Source organism: Grampus griseus (genome assembly GCF_964374135.1).
Source record: "Grampus griseus genome assembly, chromosome: 3".
NCBI lineage: Eukaryota > Metazoa > Chordata > Mammalia > Artiodactyla > Delphinidae > Grampus > Grampus griseus.
Genome location: NC_139019.1, coordinates 108,237,779 through 108,259,884, shown reverse-complemented (window position 1 = coordinate 108,259,884; position 22,106 = coordinate 108,237,779). Strand labels below are relative to the sequence as shown.

Below are 22,106 nucleotides of genomic sequence, written 5' to 3'. Positions count from 1 at the left end.
CTGCTTCATTTTTGTTTTCCCCAGTGAATTTCTTTTATCACTATTGGACAACATCATAAGTACAGTCAGGTATAAAAGCTGAAAAATGGATATAGCTGATTAATAGAGGATGAGTATAAATTTCGTAATGAAATAAGTTTTAATGGGTGAGGCTGTGAAAGGCCCAGTGATAGAAAGCAACTATGTTTATTTTTAAAATTTGTTGTGGATATAAAAACTTTCTAATGAGAAGAAAAGAAATGACAGTTTTATTTATTTATTTCTACAGTGTTCAAAGAGTTACTTACTAGGACCGAACAAGAGAAATCTGGTGTTCCTCATATTCCCAAAATTGCTGAAAAAAAAAGTAATCGCCACTCAATCCAGGATGTACCAGGAGATATTGAACAGACATCACAGGAGAAAGGAAACAAGAAAATAAAAGCAAATACTGTTTCAGGTGGAAGAAACAAAATCAGGAAAATTTTGGATAAAACACGATTTAGTATCTTGCCTCCAAAACTGTTTAGGTAGGTAACAGCAATCTTAGTCATGTAGGCATTTTCCTATTGACTGTAAAGATTTTTGTGGGAGAAGGGAAGTTTTGGGTCAGTTTTGTTTATTATACAACTGTTGCATCATAAAATCTACAAGCAATCCATAAATAAGAGTAAATTCTAAATGTCACCTCATCACTTCCAAGTAGTTACCATTGTTAGATTATGTATTCTTCCATTAGCCTTGTTTTGAATTTTAGAAAAGATTGCTTGTTTTATTCTATGAAATCTTTTTTTGTATATTTTTGGTCCAATATCAGTCCCTTGATCTACAAATTTAGACACTTTAAAACTTGGGACATATTCACCGATACTAGTTTTTTGTCTTTTTTTAAAAAAATAATTTATTTATTTTTGGCTGCATTGGGTCTTTGTTGCTGCGTGTGGACTTTCTCTAGTTGGGACGAGCGGGGGCTACTCTTCGTTGCAGTGCGTGGGCTTCTTATTGCGGTGGCTTCTCTTGTTGTGGAGCACAGGCTGTAGGCACGCAGGCTTCAGTAGTTGTGGCTCACGGGCTCTAGAGTGCATGCTCAGTAGTTATGGCACACGGGCTTAGTTGCTCCACAGAATGTGGGATCTTCCTGGACCAGGGCTGGAGCTGTGTCGCCTGCATTGGCAGGCAGATTCTTAACCACTGTGCCACCAGCGAAGTCCCTGTATTATTCTATTTTAATTTCAGTAAAAGTACTACTATCTTCTTAAAAGTAGGAATCCTGTATTCCTCTGTGCCACAGTGCTCACCTTCATTACCTAATTTAATCTTTGCCATAGTCCTGGGGGATCGATAGTATTATTCACAATTTTGGAGGTAACCAAGGTTCAGAAACAGAAAGGAATTTCCCTGAGGTCACACAGCTAATAACCCAGGTTTGTCTGACATAGCTTGCTCTTGACACACTTATCTTTGCTTTCTTCCGTGTCTTCATGCTTCTCCCTGACTTCTCTCTCTCCGCCTTATCCTGGCTCTCATCCTTGTCTGGCTCCTAACAGTCCTTTAGCTATTTATTTAACAGTCCTCTAAACTCCATCTTACATAGTTTCCTAATCTGCCTGCATCCTATTTTTAACTCCTAACATATTCAGGAAGTATCCCATATCACTCAGACCTTATTAATCCATCCCAAGATAATAGGTAAGTATTCTGTGATAACTGTTTGTATATGTAGCAAATACTGGGTAGAATGCTACACTGAAAAAAATATAGATGAGAATTAATATTAACCTAAAGCATTGGTTTTAACCAGTTAAAACCAATGCTTAGAACTAAGTGGTATTTTGGTTGTTGATGCTGACGGAAGTCTTCATTGCTGTCCTATGTTTGTATAGGATTGTTTTGCTTATCCTATGTTTTATAGAACTTTTGGGGATATCTAAACCTTAAGTGACAGGGTTACATTTATTTGTTATTTTTTCTCTTAAATGGTTTTAGAATTGCCTATTTAACACCTCTAAAATATTTTAAAGAAAATATTATATTTGCTTAAATATGTCCATTTAATTGATATTTGTTTTTGAAACTTTTACAGGCAGTTAACTTTCGATGACTTGCTTTCTGCTTTGGTTTTGATGTTCTCATCTAGGGAACAGCCAAACAACTAGACTTGAGAGATCACACAAGAAATAATATACCCTTAGAATAAACTAGACTGTAAAATTCTTTTTCTTCTATTTTCATTTTTGGTCCTCTTTTTCCTTCTCCTTTCTATTTGTCACATATTGCTCTTGTTGTTTGTTGCAATTTTCTATGTCGTCTTCCTGTTTTCTTTTCTCTGTACTTGCTGGTTTGAGCAGTTCCCAGGTTACTCATATGTTTAAAGACCTGTCTTATTTTGTCAGTTGAACCTGGCCCCATTGTTTTCTACAATCTGCCATATTTTTGGCTTGGGTTCACACCCAACTCCATCCTTTGCCTAGAAGGTTACCAAGCTTTTCGGTCAAGAGGATGAACCTTGCTGCAGCCCTGTGCATTGTTGGGTGTATATATGTTAGTGTCTAATGAAACTGGCAGACCTCAAGGACTCCCCACTCAGGTTCATTTTCTCTACCAAAACCAGCAGAAACTAAATATGAAATACAAACATTACAATGTACATTCCACCCTTGAACAATGCAGGGGTTAATTCATGTAAAATTTATAGTTGGCCCTACATGTCTGTGGTTCCTCACATCTGCGGATTCAGCCAACCACGGACCATGTAGTACTGTAGTATTTACTCCTACTGAGGAATATCCGTGAAATATATATAAGTGGACCTGCTTAGTTCAGTCTGCATTGTTCAAGGGTCAACTGTAGTAGAATTACCTAGATGTGTAAGTTAAATTTTATTTGAGTGTAATTGTTAAAAAATACTTTATTGCCATTTTCATTATTACACTTGTCCTATTTTTTAAATTGCTGTACTATTTTAAAATCATTACTTTGAATTGGTCCTATTATGCCTTAGTGCACAGAGAACAGAAATGTTTACTGTTAATACCCCTCAAATACTTTAAAGTGATATATTACATTCTTTTGAAGTGATGTAGGCCTGAGCCAATCACAGGACGACAGCATTGTGGGAACGAGACACTGTAGGCACAGTTTGGCCATAATGCCTATCCCTGGAACACTCTCATCCAGCAGCCCCGATCTCCTGCAGCCTACCACCAGCATGTTGGATTTTTCTAATCCCTCAGGTAATTTTTGTTTATTTTATTCATCCATGTTGGTACCAGATAGATAAATAGGTGGTTGAGCCTTGTGCAACAAATACTGGATTTGCTTGCAGTCCTCTTTTCTCACCTCTATATTTTGACTTAGTGCAAAAAAGCTAAAGAGAACATTATGTCTTTTTGTCTAAACTGGAGTGGTGGTACTTCCATTATGAAAGAGAAGTACGTTATCTGTTGGTAACCCTAATCAGAGCAATGGAATGAAAGCAGAGATACTTCTTCTCGGTCAAGAGACATGTTATCCAGAATGTGGAAAGGAATAAGACAGATGGATTATTTTAGTCTAAGTTGTCTGACTTACCTTCCTCTGTGATGTACAGAAATGTGTTAGTAGTTTTCTAGAAAGACTGATTTTTCTCTCCACCACCTGAAGCTAAAGTTGTTTTTGTTATATACAGTATTGTTAATTAAAGTACTATATCATCTTTTTCATTGGTGTTCAGACTTCCATTGTGGGACATCGTTTATTTTTCTGCATCTGTTCATGCTCAGAGGCAGAAATTGTCATCTAACTATGTAACTTCAAAGGAACGCTTTGAAGAATTATTTATATATCCACCATTTGAGTGGATTTGAGATGGCTTTAAGTAAAAGACACATACAGTTAAAAACTGAAATATATACTTGGGTCCAAGGAGAGGAGGGAAAAAAACACCTCCACAAAAATGTGTCCATTTGCTTAATCTTTTGTTAAGTTTTCTGTTACATGCAGCTAAGCTCATTTCTACTTGATAAAATTGTCAAAAGTTTATAAGCCAAATTTCTTGCTGTGGTAAGTGAGAGCTCTCATAAACTCACCACTACTTATATCTCCAGTCTCAGGTTTCAACGTTTTAACCAATCCATTCTCCAAATTTTATAACAATATAAAAGGTGCTCTTATAACATTAAAAAAAAAAAAACCTCTACAAAGATGGGCATAGTTGTGATTCAGCTCCAGTTTTGACGCTAAATCTCTATCAGCTAGTGGGAAAAGGGAAGAACTCAATTATATAAATCTCAGCATTAGATAGGAGGAAGTATAAATGTAATAGTAAAGTTTATGTTTTAATACAGCAACATAAATTTAAAATGTAAGGCATAACATAAAAACACAGTAGAAAGTTGTTCTGCACATTGTTTCTTCCTTTTTATTTCAGTTGCTTCTTCTCCTCTTTAGAGAGATTCCTAAACCCAATAATCTGTCTTTGATACACCCTACCCTCTATGTGACTACCAGTGTTATTTCTAGAGTGAAGGTTTCGATGAGTCGTTACTTGGCTTAGAAATTTCTAGTGATTTCTATTAGTTCCGGGTTCAGTCATGAGATAGAAACCACTCCATATGTTTAATATCAGAAATTGTTACCAAGTATAAAGTAAAGTGTTCTATGTAAAAAGGTAAAAAAGCAAGCACGAAGGCATCACAGGAAACTGCAAACTGGATTCAGCTTCTGGCACTTGAAAAAAATGCCACTACCAGGGTGAAGGAGTGTTGCTTGAGTGATACTAGAGCCAAATACCCAGAAGTAAGAACATAAAGCAGCAAGTCTCTTCTTCCTCTAACCTTGCAGTCTACCTCTGGTGCCCTTTTTTTGGCAGAACCTAAGAGGGAGACAATTGGCAAAGAAGAAATGTGGTTTGCAGAGTCCCAGCCCCATTGTGGCAGGGCAGCATGGGTTTGGAGCCTAAAGACAATAACTTAATAACTGTTGGTATCCAATTTTTAAAGCATAATTATCAACCCCTTTTCTAGCCTCCTGTTCTGCCATTCTCCCCACTGTTACCTCTTCTGTCTTTCCTGAGTATGGCATGTACCTTCAGAACTCTCTTTGCCCATGTTGTCTGCCACCTTTGGTGTTTTCTCCCTGCATATCCCATGAAATGTTTCTTATTCCTCAATGCTGAACTCAGTTGTTACCTCATCTGGGAATCCCAGGTCCCTCTGATGCAGAATCAGTATCTCTTTTTCCAGAAATCTCTAGCACATTTTCATTGTCTCTCTTACATTGCTTGTCATGCGGTAGCATGGGAATTTATTTCTGTGTCTGTGTGTGTGTGTGTGTGTTCCACAGCAGTACTTCTTACACTATGTTCACAAATAAAATATTTAAGCACTACAAAAGCACAGACTAAATATGCATCTGTACTTTCGTAAGACAAGTATTTAGGGATATATGATTTATAGATTGACTTATGATTATTGATTTATGGCTGTGTTTTTGCCACTGGTGTATCTAGAAGTGTGGCTGGGTTGCAGGGTGGGTAAGGGATGGGTAGAAGGGAGAGGAGAGAGAGAAGTTGGGGATTTAGCTGGGGGTGCGAAAGGAAGAGAGAGGTTGGAATTACTAAAATTCAGAAACTGTAAGCCCCATGGCACTGAAATTCTTAGCTCTGAAGAGGATGTACTACTCAACTTGATTTCAGATTGATTGCATAATTCTCTCAATGAAAACATGTTGAAAGGGCTGAAGATGCCCTTTTAAAATCTATTCAGAGAAGGTCAGTCTGCAAAGCTCAGTATGTAGCCTTTGTCCATATCAGCAATATAAATGAACACATACAAGATAGGAATTTAACTTAAAATTATATTTGTAAACCCCCAAATGAGCAACTTTACAAAAGGCTTTCTGCCATGCTATTTGTATTTATGTTGAATAAAATATTTATTACCAATTAATTCCAAATTCAGCTCTGTAAATCATATATGGCAGCACTGAATTTTAGATTAGCTGTGTACATCACGTATGTATATTGTAGTACATGTGTGACATCAGCCAAGTTTGACTAACTTTTATCAGTCTACATCTCAGTTATATTTTTGCTGCATGTTTTAAATTGTTATTAGAAAGTAAGGACAAAGCTACAGAACTGTTTAATAGTTTGCTTTTGATTGCTGACTTTTTTATGGTTTTGCTTTGTTTTTGCTGCCTACAGCTGTTGGTTTTTACTGTATCTTGAAGACTATGGTATTTTATTGCTTATGTTTGTATGCAGTATTTTACTATATTTTTAAAAGTCAAATAATACAGAATTGAATGAAATAGGAAGCAGAACTTTTCTATACACTTACAAGGTTGCCAGTGTAAACTGGTGTGTATTCTTTCAGTCATTTTCTTTGAATATATATGTTTTTATACTCATAGAATTAGAGTATACATGCTATTCTGTAACTTGTGAAAAGTGTTTTCAGAATTTTTGGACTTAATGTGAGATGAGGCCTAAAAGAAGAATTCAGAGTATAGCTAAAAGGATTTTAAAACTGAATTTTTTTTTCTGAGTCTTCATATGGAACTTTTTGCTTATTCTTTTTTATTTAATAGCACAAACTTTTTATTTGACTTCGTTAATACTAGTAAACTTCAAATTCTTTTTGCATTGCAAGTATTTTAACTAATTTTTAATTGTAAAGGAACATATATTAAAGTTTTTATTTGCAGAGAGAGGATAAAATATAAAAGTCTCCGCTTTCCAGAATTAACAATTGTTCATTTACTCCTACATCCTTCCAGAAATTTCAGAGCACATAAAATGTGTGTATCGTTTCCTTCACCCCAAATGATACAATTTTTTTCCACTTAGCCCATTTCACTTAGCAATATACCGTAAATACCTTTCTGTATCAGAATGTATTCTACCACGATTTTTTGAACATCTGATAGCGTTGTTTAACCAGTCCCCTTTTAGTGGATGTTTGCAGTGTTGCCTAAACCTCTGTGTTTACATATCTTTACATGTTGTAGGTTTGCATTATTGATATATTTTTAATTTTGTCAAGATTTTTGTGGAAATTTGCTTTCTTTTTATATAAGTATCTATGAAGTATCTGTTTCGCCTCTTGGCCTGCAGAACATAAAATATTTGCTATTTGACCCTTTGTAGAACAAGTTTGCCAATCCTTAATCCATACCATTATACCACTACCCTGTGTTTGCTTTTTGAACTTTTCACTATACCGATTGTCTTATTTACTTGATTATTGTCTTTCCTTGAACCACAACTTACTCTCTTGAATATAAGCAAATCTCTGCAAGCAGAGACTTTGTCAATCTCATTTATTACTTCATCTTCATCACCTAGAACACTAATGATGTATAACTGGCACTCCATAAATATTTGTACAGTGATTAACAATTTAAAGCAGAATGAAGAGGCAGTCTTCTGCTTTTGTTAAATGATCATCTTAAATACCTAAAAAGTTCTATTTTTAGTGTAATCTCAAGGTCAAAACATGTATCCTTCACTTATCTCATTTTTTAATTTTATTTATGAGAGATAGTTAACACTCTAGAAATTTTGCCCTTGGATTGGAAGTCCAGGTATCTGAATTTCAGTTCTTGAATTCATTTACCTATTATGTAAGAATTTTATTATGGAATATGAATCATAAGACTGATAAATGCTGTACTGCTTCAAGATTCTTTTTAAATGTCTGTTTTGCTTACAGGATTATATTTTTATGTGCATTCTAGCTTTGTGCCTAAAATTTGAAATGTTTAGATCATTTTTTCTTCTTGATTCAACTTTATTCTAACTTCATATTTACCATTCATCTAAACAATTAACATTTGAGTGTCTGCCATGTGCCAAGTATTATGTTTGGCATGTATGATGTTCTCCTGCTAACACACGTTTGTAAAGAAAATATATGTGTTATACTGGTAGCAATTCTAAAATGGAAAAAGAGGTTTACATTGGCACTGATATCTGCGTGGAGAAATTTTTTCCTCCAGTGTCTCTGAAAATGTGCTCTGAAATGTTTTTCTAATTTGGCATTTATTATCTTGGTGAATTAACCAGGTTTGGGTTATGGAGTACCGTTTGGATAATTCCGTTTGCAGATCTGTTCTAGAGCTACCCATTTATGATGCCTGAATCCCAGTTACATGACTGTATGTCAGTTTGTCCTTTGCATGAGAAACAAGTGGTTTTAACAGAGTATGAATTTAACAGAGTGTAACAGAGTACAGTGTTTAGCAGGATACACAAGATACAGACATCTGTTCCTTCCCAGATGTTATAGTATGTTAGCAGCAAGAGAAATGTATGCAAATTCCCCACCTGTCTTTGTGAATAAATTTCTCTGAAGAAATTAATAAAAGGGATCAGAACATCTCCCTATTCCTTCCAGGTCAGCCAGCTCTGCTGGCTGAGGCTCAGCCCCCAAAGACCTAGTAAACAAATCCAACTCAAGAGTCCTGGACAACTGAGACCTATTTTTATGAAGAGGGTAGGAACAATACAGATAATAATAGTAGTTGTTTGACACCTTTTGTAGCGTTAAAAGGGATAATGAAACTGTTCTGTCCAGTATCTTTCTTTTGGAAAACTGAAATTTCCAACTTCTTGCATTTTCTAGCCCAGAGTAGAGAAGCATCTCGTTCGCATGGATTAAGACCCTACATTATGCCTTGTAGACTTAGAAACCTGATAATGTCAGCAACATGCTGAGGATTGACTCATTTGCAAAGAAATAGAAACAAGAGATGTTTGGTGACTCAGATCTTTGTATACCTTAAGAAAAGGCAGTTTGGTGCGTGCATCTTACGAAGGGGACCTGAATAGATGAAGTATTCTGCTTCCAATTTGACAGTAGACCCAGAACATTCAAAATATCTGTTGGCTAAGAATCCTTCTTCCTGGAATTGTATTTGTGTATATTCAGTTGACTCTTCCAGTCCTGAGAGTCAGTCTCTGTCTTTTTGTGTCCTCAGCCTCACTGCATACTTTATTCTGTGAAATTATTTCCTCCCACATCTATTTCATTATTCTTCTCTTTCCTTTAGCTAGGATTATACCTCAGGTGGTTTTGAGACAAATTTGTAATTTTTCTTTTCCTCTTAATCTTACAATTTATACAATGCTAAGAAGGAGGTAATGCTAGGCAAAGAATATACCATTACTTGAGCCACCAAAATATCCCCAGCCCACCCCCACTAAACACATGACAAAAATATCCACAATAATACATTTTTCCTGATTTAAAATGAAAGAAATTTTTGTAACAATTTATTATCATAAGGAAAAATTTAAGTTTTTCATGTTAAATCTCTTTTCACTTAATTATTTTTAATTATATAGTAAATTATGTAATAAAAATATAATTATATTAAAAAATTAGCCCACTGTTGTCATATTGATCATTGTTCAGGAAGTTTTAGCCAATGCCATATAAGAAGAAAAAGAAATATGATAGAGTAAGAGGGAAAAATACCATCATTTACATGTACATAATATATGAACATTTATCTTAAAGTAGGACTTATTTACTAATAGCAGAAATCACAAAGGCAAAGACTGAGATTTAACCACATGAATATTTAAATTTTTCCTGTGTTAAAGTATATAAATATAAAATCTGAGAAGACATTTGCCACTTCATAGTAGACTGTGTTGGTATTTAGTATAATTCAGTAGGAAAAAGCATGAAGAATACCAAAAGGTATTTTTAGAAAGGAATAATAATGGTTCATTAAACCAGTGAGTCTCACCAGTAACCAAAGAAGTGAAATATAAAATAATGACACATTTTTGGAGGGCAGAAATGCAATAGGGCTTTCAAAATGGAAAAAAAAAAGTTTTAATAAACAGTTTTGATAAGAGTGTGACTAAAATTGTTCTCTTTATACCCTAGGATGATAAAATATTATAACTGTCCTGGAGAACAGTTCAGAACTCTATTTCAAAAACCTTAACAATATGTATGCCCTCTAACTCAGCATTTCTCTTTTTTTGGATTTTCCCTGAGGAAATAATCAGCTTGCATGCAAAGGTTTATCTACAGGGAGAGTTTGGGGTGGGGGGAATTATTTGTCATACTGTTACTTATAATAAAGGAAAGTGATATGCAAGGTAAATGTCTGTGATTAAGGGTTTGGATCATTTCAAATTATCAAATACATATTGTGAAGTCCTATGCCTCCATTAAAAAATGTTTTGTTGAAGAATATTTAATGGCATAAAAATGTTTATAATAAAAATTTTGTAGCTTCCAAATTGTATGCGTAGTATGACTCTAATTTTTCTCTTTTTCTTGGTGTTTTCCTGTGAACATATATTAATATTTTGTCATCTGAAAAGATACATTTATTTATTAATAAATGCAGCAATGATTTCTCTTAACCTCCTGAAATAGAAATGTATATATTACTGTTTAGAGAGATCATTGTCTTCCAAATTATTTTTTGAAGAGTTTAAAAGCCATTTTCTGGAAAATAACAGGACATATTTTTGTATTTATACAGATATTCCTGATCAAGTTATAAGAGTTTTCAAAGCAGATCAACAAAGTTGCTACATTATCATCTGTAAAGACACTACAGCTAAAGAAGTTGTTTGTCAAGCTATTCATGAATTTGGTTTGACTGGTGCATCTGACACATATTCTCTCTGTGAAGTTTCTGTTACTCCTGAGGGTGTCATAAAACAGAGGAGACTTCCGGACCAGTTCTCCAAATTAGCTGATAGAATTCAGCTCAATGGAAGGTGAATGTGCTTATTAATGAATGTACTTATTTCTACATGTGTTTTTGAAGATTCCATGCTAAAAGAGATACTTTAATTAGGAACATCATGTTTTTAGGTCCACTGAGTTCTCTCTAAAATTAACATGTATTTCTCTTTTGTTAGCTTTCTGTTGTCTCCGTAATTATGTATAATAGAATCTTAGAGTGTTAGCACTAATAAGTGCTACCCAAAAGTGGGAGAAAGAAAGGGAGGATAGTGTACTAAAATATTTTAGCCCCCTAAAATGAAGTCTTACAACCACTGGTATAGTCCAATCCCTGTTTTTTAGAGGGGGAAACTAGATGATCCATATCTTTATATGTATCTGAGTGTATATATGTTAATTTATAAATTTGCTTTTTAAATGATCAGTATGTACTTTGGGCAGAAGAAGTCATAGTTTTCATAATTCTTTTTCTTAGTAGTTTTCCTTTTATGAATATACAGGAAAACTTTTAAAAAATGTTTTTAATGTGCTCTGAAAATTATTTGATCAACTAGAAGATAGTTTTAGTACTACATTTGTTCTTTGGTGATTTTCTCTGACAATAATGCAATCTTTTTAGTGAGCCCAGATTCATATGTAGGATGAGATCCTTGGAAACCTTAAAATGACTATCCATCATGGTTGCTGTTAAGAAAGAGTGGGTTAATGGTGCTTTGCTGGCTTTACATAGTGGTTAAGAGCATGGACCCTGGAGCCAGACTGCCCAAATTCAAATCCCTGGTCTGGCTATGTGATCTTGAGCAAGTTATTTAGTTTCTCTGTGCCTGAATTTTCTCATCATAAAGTGGGATGATAATAATGGAACCTACCTCAGAGGAATGTTATGAGAATTAAATGAGTTAATAAGCATAACATACTTTAAATGTTAGATATAATTTTATTATCTATAATATGAGTTTCAACACTTATTTAGGGTAATCTCTTAGGCATGTGAACAGTTTAAAGGCAGAAGAAAAAGAAATATAGTTCCTTGACAATAAAACATAGATGGACACAAACTTAGGCTTAGATCAAGTTGTATGTTAGAAAAGAATGAAGTAAAAACTACATGTGATACAATATGTAACCTCTTCTGCAGCAACAGCCCTGTATATTTCCCAATTGTGAATTCTTTACTTAACCCATCTCTTAGCTTTTAAGTGCCATAAAATTGTTCATCTAAAAAGGTGAAAGGCAAATGAAGATCTTTTTTATGGTTACTGGTCAGTGCCATTTGCTGGAATGAGGTTTTGGATTTATCAAGGGAGAAATCAGTAGTGGAAGAGTTTCCCTCCTGTATGGGTTTTATTCTTCTTTGCTTGTCTTGGAAATTTAGAGTTAAGAAGGGAATGAGTGCAGCAACAACTTCTGAGTAGAGATGTGAACAGTCTTGATTCAGGAGTTTATTCATGCTATCCATGAACAAGTATTTGTATAGTACCTATTATGTATCCTATATCCTTATAGAGCCCTCACAAAGCTTTTGTTCTCAAGAATATACACGTGATTCTTCACATGTCATGAGAGTAGTTTCTTAAAATGATTAAGTTCACAGCATAATCAACATTTTTGTGTGTGTGTGTGTGTGTGTGTGTGTGTGTGTGTGTGTGTGGTACGTGGGCCTCTCACTGTTGTGGCCTCTCCCGCTGCGGAGCACAGGCTCCGGACGCGCAGGCCCAGCGGCCATGGCTCACGGGCCCAGCCGCTCCGCGGCATGTGGGATCTTCCCAGACAAGGGCACGAACCCATGTCCCCTGCATCGGCAGGCAGACTCCCAACCACTGCGCCACCAGGGAAGCCCCAACATTATTTTTATACTTTAAAATAATAGATGTTAAATGGTGGAATAAGAGGAAAACTTCTTCAAAGTCTTCTTATTTAAAATATTAATTTTCCATTTTATCTTGTTTTAAAATATTTATTTATTATTTAGTTGCACTGGGTCTTAGTTGCAGGAGGTGGCCTCCTTAGTTGTGGCATGTGGGATCTAGTTCCCTGACCAGGGATCGAACCCATGCCCCCTGCATTGGGAGCACGGAGCCTTAACCACTGTGCCACCAGGGAAGTCCCTCTGTCTTATCTTTAAATCAATATTCTGCTGACATTGCTGGCAAAAAGTTATTAACTGTATAATGATATTTTGACAACAGTGATAGAGGGAAAGTGTCCTTATAAATGTGAAATCACTTATAAAAACAATTTTTTTCCTTTTAGATATTATTTAAAAAATAACATGGAAACAGAAACCCTCTGTTCAGATGAAGATGCTCAAGAACTAATTAAGGAAAGCCAACTATCCATGCTGCAGCTCAGTACTATTGAGGTGGCCACTCAGCTGTCAATGAGGGACTTTGATTTATTTCGTAATATTGAGCCTACTGAATATATTGATGACCTTTTTAAGTTAGATTCAAAAACAGGAAATACTCACTTGAAAGAATTTGAAGATATTGTAAACCAAGAGACATTCTGGGTGGCCTCAGAGATTTTAACTGAATCAAATCAGCTCAAACGAATGAAGATTATTAAACATTTTATTAAAATTGCACTTCATTGTCGAGAATGTAAGAACTTCAATTCCATGTTTGCAATAATAAGGTAAATTTGTACAAATATTTCTTTATGGTTTTGTCATGATACTGGACATGAAGCTGATTTTCTTCTTAGGTATTAAATGGCTGGGAGAAGAAAAGTTCAATTAATATGTGTTTATATAAATATTGTTAGATTTAATATATTTTCCATTCTGGTGAGACTGGTTTTTTTCTCTTTTTGTTTCTTCCATCTTTCAGTCACTTAAACATTTTTTTGGTAAGTATAGGTGATTGCCTTCCCAATTTTCTTCCTTTCTCCCCCTTTGGGGTATTATACCCTCTTGGATGTATGCCCAATAGCTGTCTTTATCATCAGACTTCTGTGCAACAGGCAGTGCCTGCCTCACCATGATTTGACACTGAAAAATTAATGCACTAAAAATTAATGGTATTAATGCACTAACTTAAAATTGCTATTTTGAAGTGACAGCAGCAGCAACAGTAATAACAGCAGCAGCCATTTGGTGACCTCTTCCTGTTTCCCACAGACTATACAAGGTATCAGTGAATGTGTTACCACTCAGACAAAAGCTGGGCCATAAGAATTGTAAAAATCCTTCAAAGTTTATAAGCCCAGGAAGTGTGGATGGTTACATGAGGTCCTGGGAACCTTCTTCCTTCTCTTCACTTATTATGAGAATCTAGGTCTAGGTAATTTATTTTCTGACCCTCATCCAGCACAATGCTGACCAACAGAGGGATTCCTCTTAAAGCAAGTCTGATTTTAATGGTGGAGGGTAGTGGTAGTTTGGTCTGTTTATAAGGCCATGTGCTTGTATATGGCAGCATAATAGCTACCTTAACTAATCCCATCTATGCACACCCTCCAAAAAATTAATTATGATTTATTCCTAATACTCACATGAGATAAAATTAGAATCTTTAAGGAACTTTTTAATCATAAATCTGTCATAGTAATAGAAAACTCCTTTATGAAATTTACCAGTGGATGCAATTGAACTAGGCACTGTGGAGGAAGTATTGAATAGAGATTAATAGAGTGACCTTTAGAATCAACTGCACCTGTATTTGAATCTGGCCTCTAACGTGTCAAGGGGAAACTGAAGACCGGTTTCTCATCTGTGAAATTCAGGAATTACACCACCTACCTCACAGTTTTTAACAGCTGGGTCTAAAACAAGAGAACAGAGATGCCATTGATAAACACTTAGAAGGCTAGAAATTGAAAGTATTTGTATAGGAAGCATGGAGTAAAGAATCTGAGAGTTATAGGCTCAGTTTCAGAGTATTCCATTAAAAAAAAAATTGATTGACACCAGAAGAGATCTCTGTGTCCAAAGAAAATGGTAAAGAGCTAAAAACCATACCTTAGAGACCATCCTCAGGGTGGAGGTAAAGAAGAGAGTCCAGCCAAAGAAATAGAGGATCAATATAAGAAACAGTAGGAGAGCACAATTTTGATAGTGTCATTAAAGCCAAGGAAACAGAATGATTTGAGCGAGGGTGGTGGACAGCAGCCCCAAGATGGGCATAAGAAAGGCGAGATTTGGTTAAGAGGCTTTGCTTTGGTTAGGAGGTTTGTTTTGTTATGAAGAACATTTTATTATATATATTTTCGATAGTTCATGTAAAGTTAATTGCTTTGTATTCTTACATTTTATATTAAAATACATTACAGAATATAAAGGACATATTGACTTTTCAGCAGAGATGACACAGGCAAATCAGTCACTTATGGCTGGAATTAAATAGCATATTTTATTTATTTCTCTTTTTTTAAGTCTAGCCAAAGGTTTGTCAGTTTTGTTTATTATTTCAGAAAACCTGTTCTTAGTTTCATTGATCTTTTCTGTTGTTTTTCTGGTCTCTTATTTATTTCCACTTGGATTTTTGTTATTTCCCAGAAGGCTTAGTTTCTTCTTTTTCTAGTTCTGGTTACATATGTTATGTAATTTACTTGAGGTCTTTCTTAATATAATTATTTATCATTATAAACTTCTGTCTTGGAACTGCTTTTGAAGCATCCACCAAATTTTGGAACGTTGTATATCCATTTTCCTTTGTTTAGAGGCATTTTTTAATTTCCCCTTTGGTTTCTTTGACCCATTGATTGTTCAGGGGTGTGTTGCTTAATTTCCATATATTTGCAGATTTTCCATTTTTCCTCTTGCTGTTTCACACACTCTGGTCAGAAAAGATACTTGGTATGATTTGGGTCTTCTTAAATTTGCTAAGACTTGTTTTGTGGCTTACATGACCTATCCTGGAAGATGTTCTGTGCATGCTTGAGAAGAATGTGTATTCTGCTGATGTTGGATGGAATGTCCTGTATATATCTGTTAGGTCCATTGATCTAAGGTATGGTTCAGGTCCAACATTTCCTTGTTGATTTTTTTGTCTGGGTGATTGATCCATTGCTAAAAGTGGGATATTGAAGTCCCCTGCTGTTACTGTATTGTTTTTTTCTCCCTTCAGATCTGTTGGTGTTTGCTTAATATACTTAGGTGCTGTGCTGTTGGGTGCATACATATTTACAATTCTTATGTCTTCTTGCTGAGTTGACCCCTTTATCATTATATAATGACCTTCTTTGTCTCTTATTACCATTTTTGACTTAAAGTCTATTTTGTCTGACATAAATAACTCTATTCTCTTTTGGTTTCCACTTGCATGGAATATCTTTTTCCATCCATTCACTTTGAGCCTGTCTGTATACTTTAGGCTGAGTTGAGTAGTCAGTATATAGTGGGATCTTGGTTTTTTTTATCCACCAGTAACTGTGCCATTGGATTGGAAAATTCAGTCCATTTACCTTTAGAGTAATTATTGAAATGTAAGGACTTCACCACTGCCATCTAATTGTTTTCTGGACGTTTTATAATTCCCTTGTTAACTTTTTGACTCTGTTGCTGTGTTCCTTTGTGAATTGGTGCTTTTCCATGGTGGTATGCTCTGATTCCCTTTTCATCTTTTGTGAGTCCACTATAGGCTTTTGCTTTGTGGTTACCATGAGACTTACATGAAGCATCTTATTAACAGTCTATTTGACACTGATAAAATTTCAGTCACATACAAAACCCTACCCCCTCTTTTATGTTTTTAATGTCACAATTTGCCTTTTTATATTGTGTATTCATTCACAAATTATAGTAGCTAGAGTTATTTTTGACACTCTTGTCCTTTAACCTTTATACTCTAGTTAACATGCCATCATATTTCAGTGTTGAGAGTTTTTAAAATTTAACTGTATACTTACCTTTATCAGAGTTTTGTATATTTTTATATGTTTTCATCTTACTAGTTAGCATCATTTCATTTCATTTGAAGAAGTTCTTTTAGCATTTCTTATAAGGCACATCTAGTGATGGTGAATTTCTCAGCTCTTGTTTTTCTGGGAAAGTCCTCCATTTCTCTAGGATAACTTTGCCAGATAGAGTACTCTTGACTGTTAGACCACTCTCTCCTGGCCTGTAAGGTGTCTGCTAAGAAATCTGCTGATAGCCTAATGGGGTTTCCTTTGTAAGTTACAATCTTTTTTTCTCTTGCTGCCTTTATTATAATGTGTCTTGGAGAAAGTTGTTTTAGATTGAAATAATGGGGTGACCAATTAGCTTCGTGAGCTTGGATGTCTAGATCTCTTGCCAGGTTTGGGAAGTTCTCAGCCATACTTCTTTAAATAGTCTTTTTGCCTCCTTTTCCCTCACTTCACCCTCTGGAACTCCAGTGGTTTGTATATTGGGGGTTTTTTTTGATGGTTTCCCAACTTTCTTCATTCTTTTTTCTCCTCAGACTGAGTTATTTCAAAGTTCCTGTCCTCTATCTCATTCATTTTTCCTTCCCTTTGGTCTACTGGATGTTGATGCTCTCTAGTGCATTTTTTCATTTCATTCACTGAATTCTTCGGCTCCAGAATATTCATTTGGTTCTTTCTTGTGATGTCTATATCTTTGTTAAATTTCTCATTTGGATCATATATTGTTTTCCTGATTTCGTTGAATTGTCTTTGTTTTCTTATAGCTGATTGAGTTTTCTTAGAACACCTGTTTTGAATTCTTTGTTAGGTAAATTATAGATCGCCATGTCTTTGGGTTTGATTACTGGAGGATTACTGTGAACTTTTGGTGATGTTGTGTTTCCTTCAGTTTTCATGTTACTTGCTCTTTTTGCATTTGAAATAGCATTCACCTTCTCTGAGTTTTATGTGTTGCCTTCAGGATAAAAAACCTTTCATCATTCTTGATATATTGCTAGATTCTGAGGCTTTCTCAGGCATTGTGTGGATACATCTGCTCCATGCTTCTTTTCCCTCTTGTGGCAGAATTCTGAAGCTTGTATGTCTTCTCTGTATCCTAGGATATACTGTGTCAGCTGCTGATAGTCTCTTTTGTTTTCCTAAAGGTAGTGCTACAGCTCAGGTGGTTTCTTCTTGGCCTGTTTCCTGTATGTGTTTCCTCTCTACCAGAGCTTTCTCTTGGGACCTTGCACAGGGAGCCAGTAGCAGAGTGGGGGGAGGTGTGGGTTTGTGCATGTTGAGCTGCAGGTGCTCTTGGGTATGTTGGGGGGTTTACAAGTGAGGTTTTCCCTGTGGCTCCTGGATGGGCTTCCTGTTGGAATCCAGAAGCATTTAGCAGGAACCGCATCCCTTTAATACCTCTTGGAATCTTATATGCTGCTCTTCTGATCTGTTCCCTCCCCCCAGTCATGGAGCTCCCACTTTAGTGCTCTGGATGCTACAAGACAGAATGAGTGTCTTTGGCAGCATCCTACACTGCTAGGGCAGCCAAGCATTCACTCACTGGCTCTCCCTTTCCCCTGTGGGAGAAATCATAGGCCGTCTAGTTTAGGCTTAAGCTATGCTTTCCTTGATGCCAGCAAAGTCAAGCTATTTCTATTCCAGTGCATCTGCACTCTTTTTTTCTGTTCTGTTATATTCCAGCAGAGTGCTTGAACTTCTCTGGAAACCTGGACTTCACAAAGGCTCTCTTATCTGTAGCTGACCACCCGAGTCAGTGTTCTCCATGTGTTCCCAGACCACAGCTAAGAGGGGCCAGAACCATTTCATAGTCTCCTGTAGGTTCCACAGCCAGTACCCAAATCTACCTGCTTGTTACCCAGTATACCAGTGGGTGAGGCTCCTCTCAGGTCCCTTGGTCTGTGATTCTGGGTCTCACAACTCCCACAGAGGCACTACTTACTGTTCATGGATAGATGCTGAATTTTCGTTGTTGGGGCAGGGGGTAAAATGAGGGTCGTCTTATGACAGTATAATGCTGACATCACTCTCTCCAGTCATCTCCTGGTTGAAGTTTGTTTTCTAGTCATTTCTTGCACAAGGGCTTATGGGAATTATATATCCTGAGCATATTCAGAGTGTTTTTCTGTTGGCTTTGAACTACAGTGTTAGTTTATCTGCCTTTAAAATTCTTGTCTAACATGTAATTTCTTGGGAACCTCATAGATAATGGCTCTACAACTAGCATTTTATATAGCTGTTCAAGTTTCTGTGTTTACTCTCTTTATTATTTCCTTATCTCTGAAGTCATTTACCTTTACATGGGTGTTTCCACATCTCATTTAGTTTTGTATCAAGTTCTCTGGAACTGTGGTATCTATTCTATAGATTCAGTTCTTTTGTTTCTGAATAGTTTTCTCAAATTGTAGTTTTGAATATTTTTTCAGTTCCATTATTTTCGTTTCCTTCTTCAAGGATACCAATTATATATATTTTAGATCTCCTTTGTCTTTCATATCCATTATTTTCTCTCTTGTTCTTTTCAGCTCTGTCCATTTCCATTGATTGCTTTTGTTAATCCTTTAAGTCACTTGCCTAAGGTTTTAGCAGTCTTTTTTTTCTTTATGTAGGTTCCAGTGTTGCCTTCATTTCTCTGTTGGTTGCATTTTTTTCTTCCATTCTCTTTTCTAAACTTTACTTAACTTTTTTATCAACTTATATATTTTTTCCCTAAACTCCTATATCACTGCATTACTCTTTACTTTATTAGTTCATTTGAAATCATGGCTAGAGTCATTAGTCCCAGTTTTTATTGTATTGTTGGAACATTTTCCTGCTTTATGATCTTTAAGTCTTTGTTTTTCCTTGTAGCAGCATGTTATAGCTCTGGCATTCATTCCTTCTTTTTGAATGACATGAGTTTTCCTATACCATCTATCTACAGGAGATTCACGTGGGAGAAAAGCCAGGGCAGTATCCCAGGCTAGCAGAAATAGAGCTTGTATGTGAATTGTTTTACCCTTTACTTCTCTCCAGCAAATGAAAATTGGCAGTTTTATGGCTGTTTACAACTCAGTTTCTCCCTTCTTTCTTGTGTCACTGTTAAATTCCTTCTTGCCAAGATGTTATATCACTGTGTGTACTGTGTTAATCTTACTTTCCCTGACACTCTCTGGTAAAGAACAGAGTCCAACCCCCTCCTAATTCTGTCAGCCTATGGACTCTGTTGTGTTGTTCCAAATACGGGATTCCTGGTTTGCCTTCTGGGTGAGTTACCTGCTTCAGAGAGCTGTGCTTTACCAGCTTTCACTGACATCTTCAGCTGCAGGCATTCTTTTTCAGCATTTTGCCTACTCAAAGTTGACCTTGACTATTTTTTGACAGCCTTTCTAATGTGTTTAGGAGTTACAGATATCTCTTAGTTTTGGTGGAGATGAAATTTGCATTCCTGTTATTCATCCTTGTAGTTGTTTGGTATGATTTCTGAGAAGCAGAGGGAACAAAGATACCTTAACTCCACACTTTAAAATCAGAAATCAAGAGAACATTTTAAATACCATTGTATTGGTAAAAGTCAGGTGGCTGAGAACAAAAGAGGGATTAACTGGTAAGAAAATTGCACTATTCATTCAGCAGCATACCTATGAGTTGGTAGTATAGAGGTAAGGGATAGGGAGGAGGAGTTGTAGCCTAATTGGCATGCATTATTTTTAAAGTTAGGACCATCTAAGTTTGTTTAAAATCCTATAGAGAGGAGACATTGAATATATGAAGGCCTGAGGGACAACAGGATTAGAATCTAGGGATATGGAAGTATTGGAATCAGGGACATGAGTGGCCAAAATCTCAAGGAAAGAAGGTTTTCAGCCCCAGAACTTGCCTTGCTTCTTATATAACGCTTGTCATCACTTACACCACTCTCAAATAGGTAATTTGTCCATAAAGTTATTTCTGAGCAAATAAAAAAACATTGTGATACTTGAAGTTTATTTTTAAGTTAAATGCCTATTTTATGGAGTTACTATATTTGTGATTTACATGCAGACTACAAAATAAAGGCTGTTGGTATACAACCATAGGCAAGTAATGTAGTTCCTTTGAAGGAAGTTTTCCTTAAGATCAAGGAGTCCCTTTTATTTATTTATTTTTTCATGGTTCTCCTGTTTATTTCAACACATTGAAATTTGTCCCTGCTTATTTTACCTTTATTAGAAAAGATTGGTTTATACACTTTCCTGACCTGAGTCCTTTCTCTCCCACAAGTCCCTTTCTAATGTTTTTATTCTCATCTTCGGCAGTGGCTTGAACCTGGCATCTGTAGCACGACTCAGAAGTACTTGGGAAAAGTTACCAAGCAAGTATGAGAAACACCTCCAAGATCTACAAGACCTTTTTGATCCATCTAGAAACATGGCAAAATATAGAAATATTCTTAGTAGTCAAAGCATGCAGCCTCCAATTATTCCACTCTTCCCCGTTGTCAAGAAAGATATGACATTTCTACATGAAGGTATTTAAAAGTAATTTGAAAATGAGCATATTTAGCTTCAGCTAATTCTCCATAATTGTGATGTGTTTAATGTATTTTCCAGTCTATTGATTAAAAGTCACTAAAGCTTTACCCAGTTAAATGCAGCAAATCTTAGGAACCAAAACCCACGTTATTGACAAGAACAAATGTAGGTGTTTACCCAATGCATTCAAACTTAAAGTTGACTTACAACCAAGATCAGACTTTTTGATCTTATTTATTGTTTTGTTTAGTAATATTTATCCTTCCAACTTAATTTTTTAATTACTAAACACATACAGAAAAGTACCCAGAACAAGTGAACAACTCAATGAATTATGACAAAGCAAACACCCATGCACCCAACATCCAGTCAAAGAAATAAAATATTGCCTACCTCCCAGCACCCCCACTCATGCCCTTTCCTGGTGACCACCTTCATCTTCCCCAAAGATAACTAGGGTCTTGACTTCTAATACTGTGGTTTAGTTTCACCTGTTCTTGAACTTTATATAATCACAGAGTATGTTTATTTTTTTCAGTTTTGGTTTGGCTTCTGGATTATTTTGGTGAGCATTAGACTTGTGAGATGAGATTCTTCCATGTTTTTGAGTGTAACTGTACTTCATTTTCAAAACTATTTAGCATTCATTCCATTACATAAATGCAATACAGTGGATTCATCCAATCCATTGATGAGCATTTGATAGTTTCCACTGTATATGAATAATGCTGCTATGAATATTCTTTCACATATCTCGTAGTGCACATGCATTTTTGTTCAGTATAATTCACAGTGAAATTTATGGGTCCTGATATTCGTATAATCAACTTTGGAAAGCAGTTTGAGGTTAATCTACTAAAGTGGAACACTGGCAGTGTTTTTAGCATTCTTGTTGTTCCTCATTCTCACCAACACCTGGTAAATTGATTCTTTTTACTTTTATCCATTCCAGTAGGTGTGTAATTGTATCTTGATGTGGTTTAATTTGCATTTCTCTGATTACTAATGAGGCTGAACACACTTTTGTATATTTATTCGTCCTCTTTTGATAATTATCAGTTCAGTGTCCTTATTTTTTATAATGTTC

At 35.7% G+C, this 22,106-nt stretch overlaps 1 protein-coding gene across 1 annotated transcript in view; it reads left to right on the top strand.

The window, feature by feature from the left end:
- The window catches only part of RAPGEF6 (Rap guanine nucleotide exchange factor 6), a 220,161-nt gene that overhangs the window by 165,798 nt on the left and 32,257 nt on the right, over nt 1-22,106 (top strand). The window contains exons 16-20 of the mRNA XM_082650203.1: nt 269-509; nt 3,055-3,212; nt 10,471-10,711; nt 12,933-13,316; nt 20,804-21,015. Coding sequence (XP_082506329.1) covers nt 269-509; nt 3,055-3,212; nt 10,471-10,711; nt 12,933-13,316; nt 20,804-21,015 — 1,236 coding nt within the window. The remainder of the gene's footprint in view (nt 1-268; nt 510-3,054; nt 3,213-10,470; nt 10,712-12,932; nt 13,317-20,803; nt 21,016-22,106) is intronic.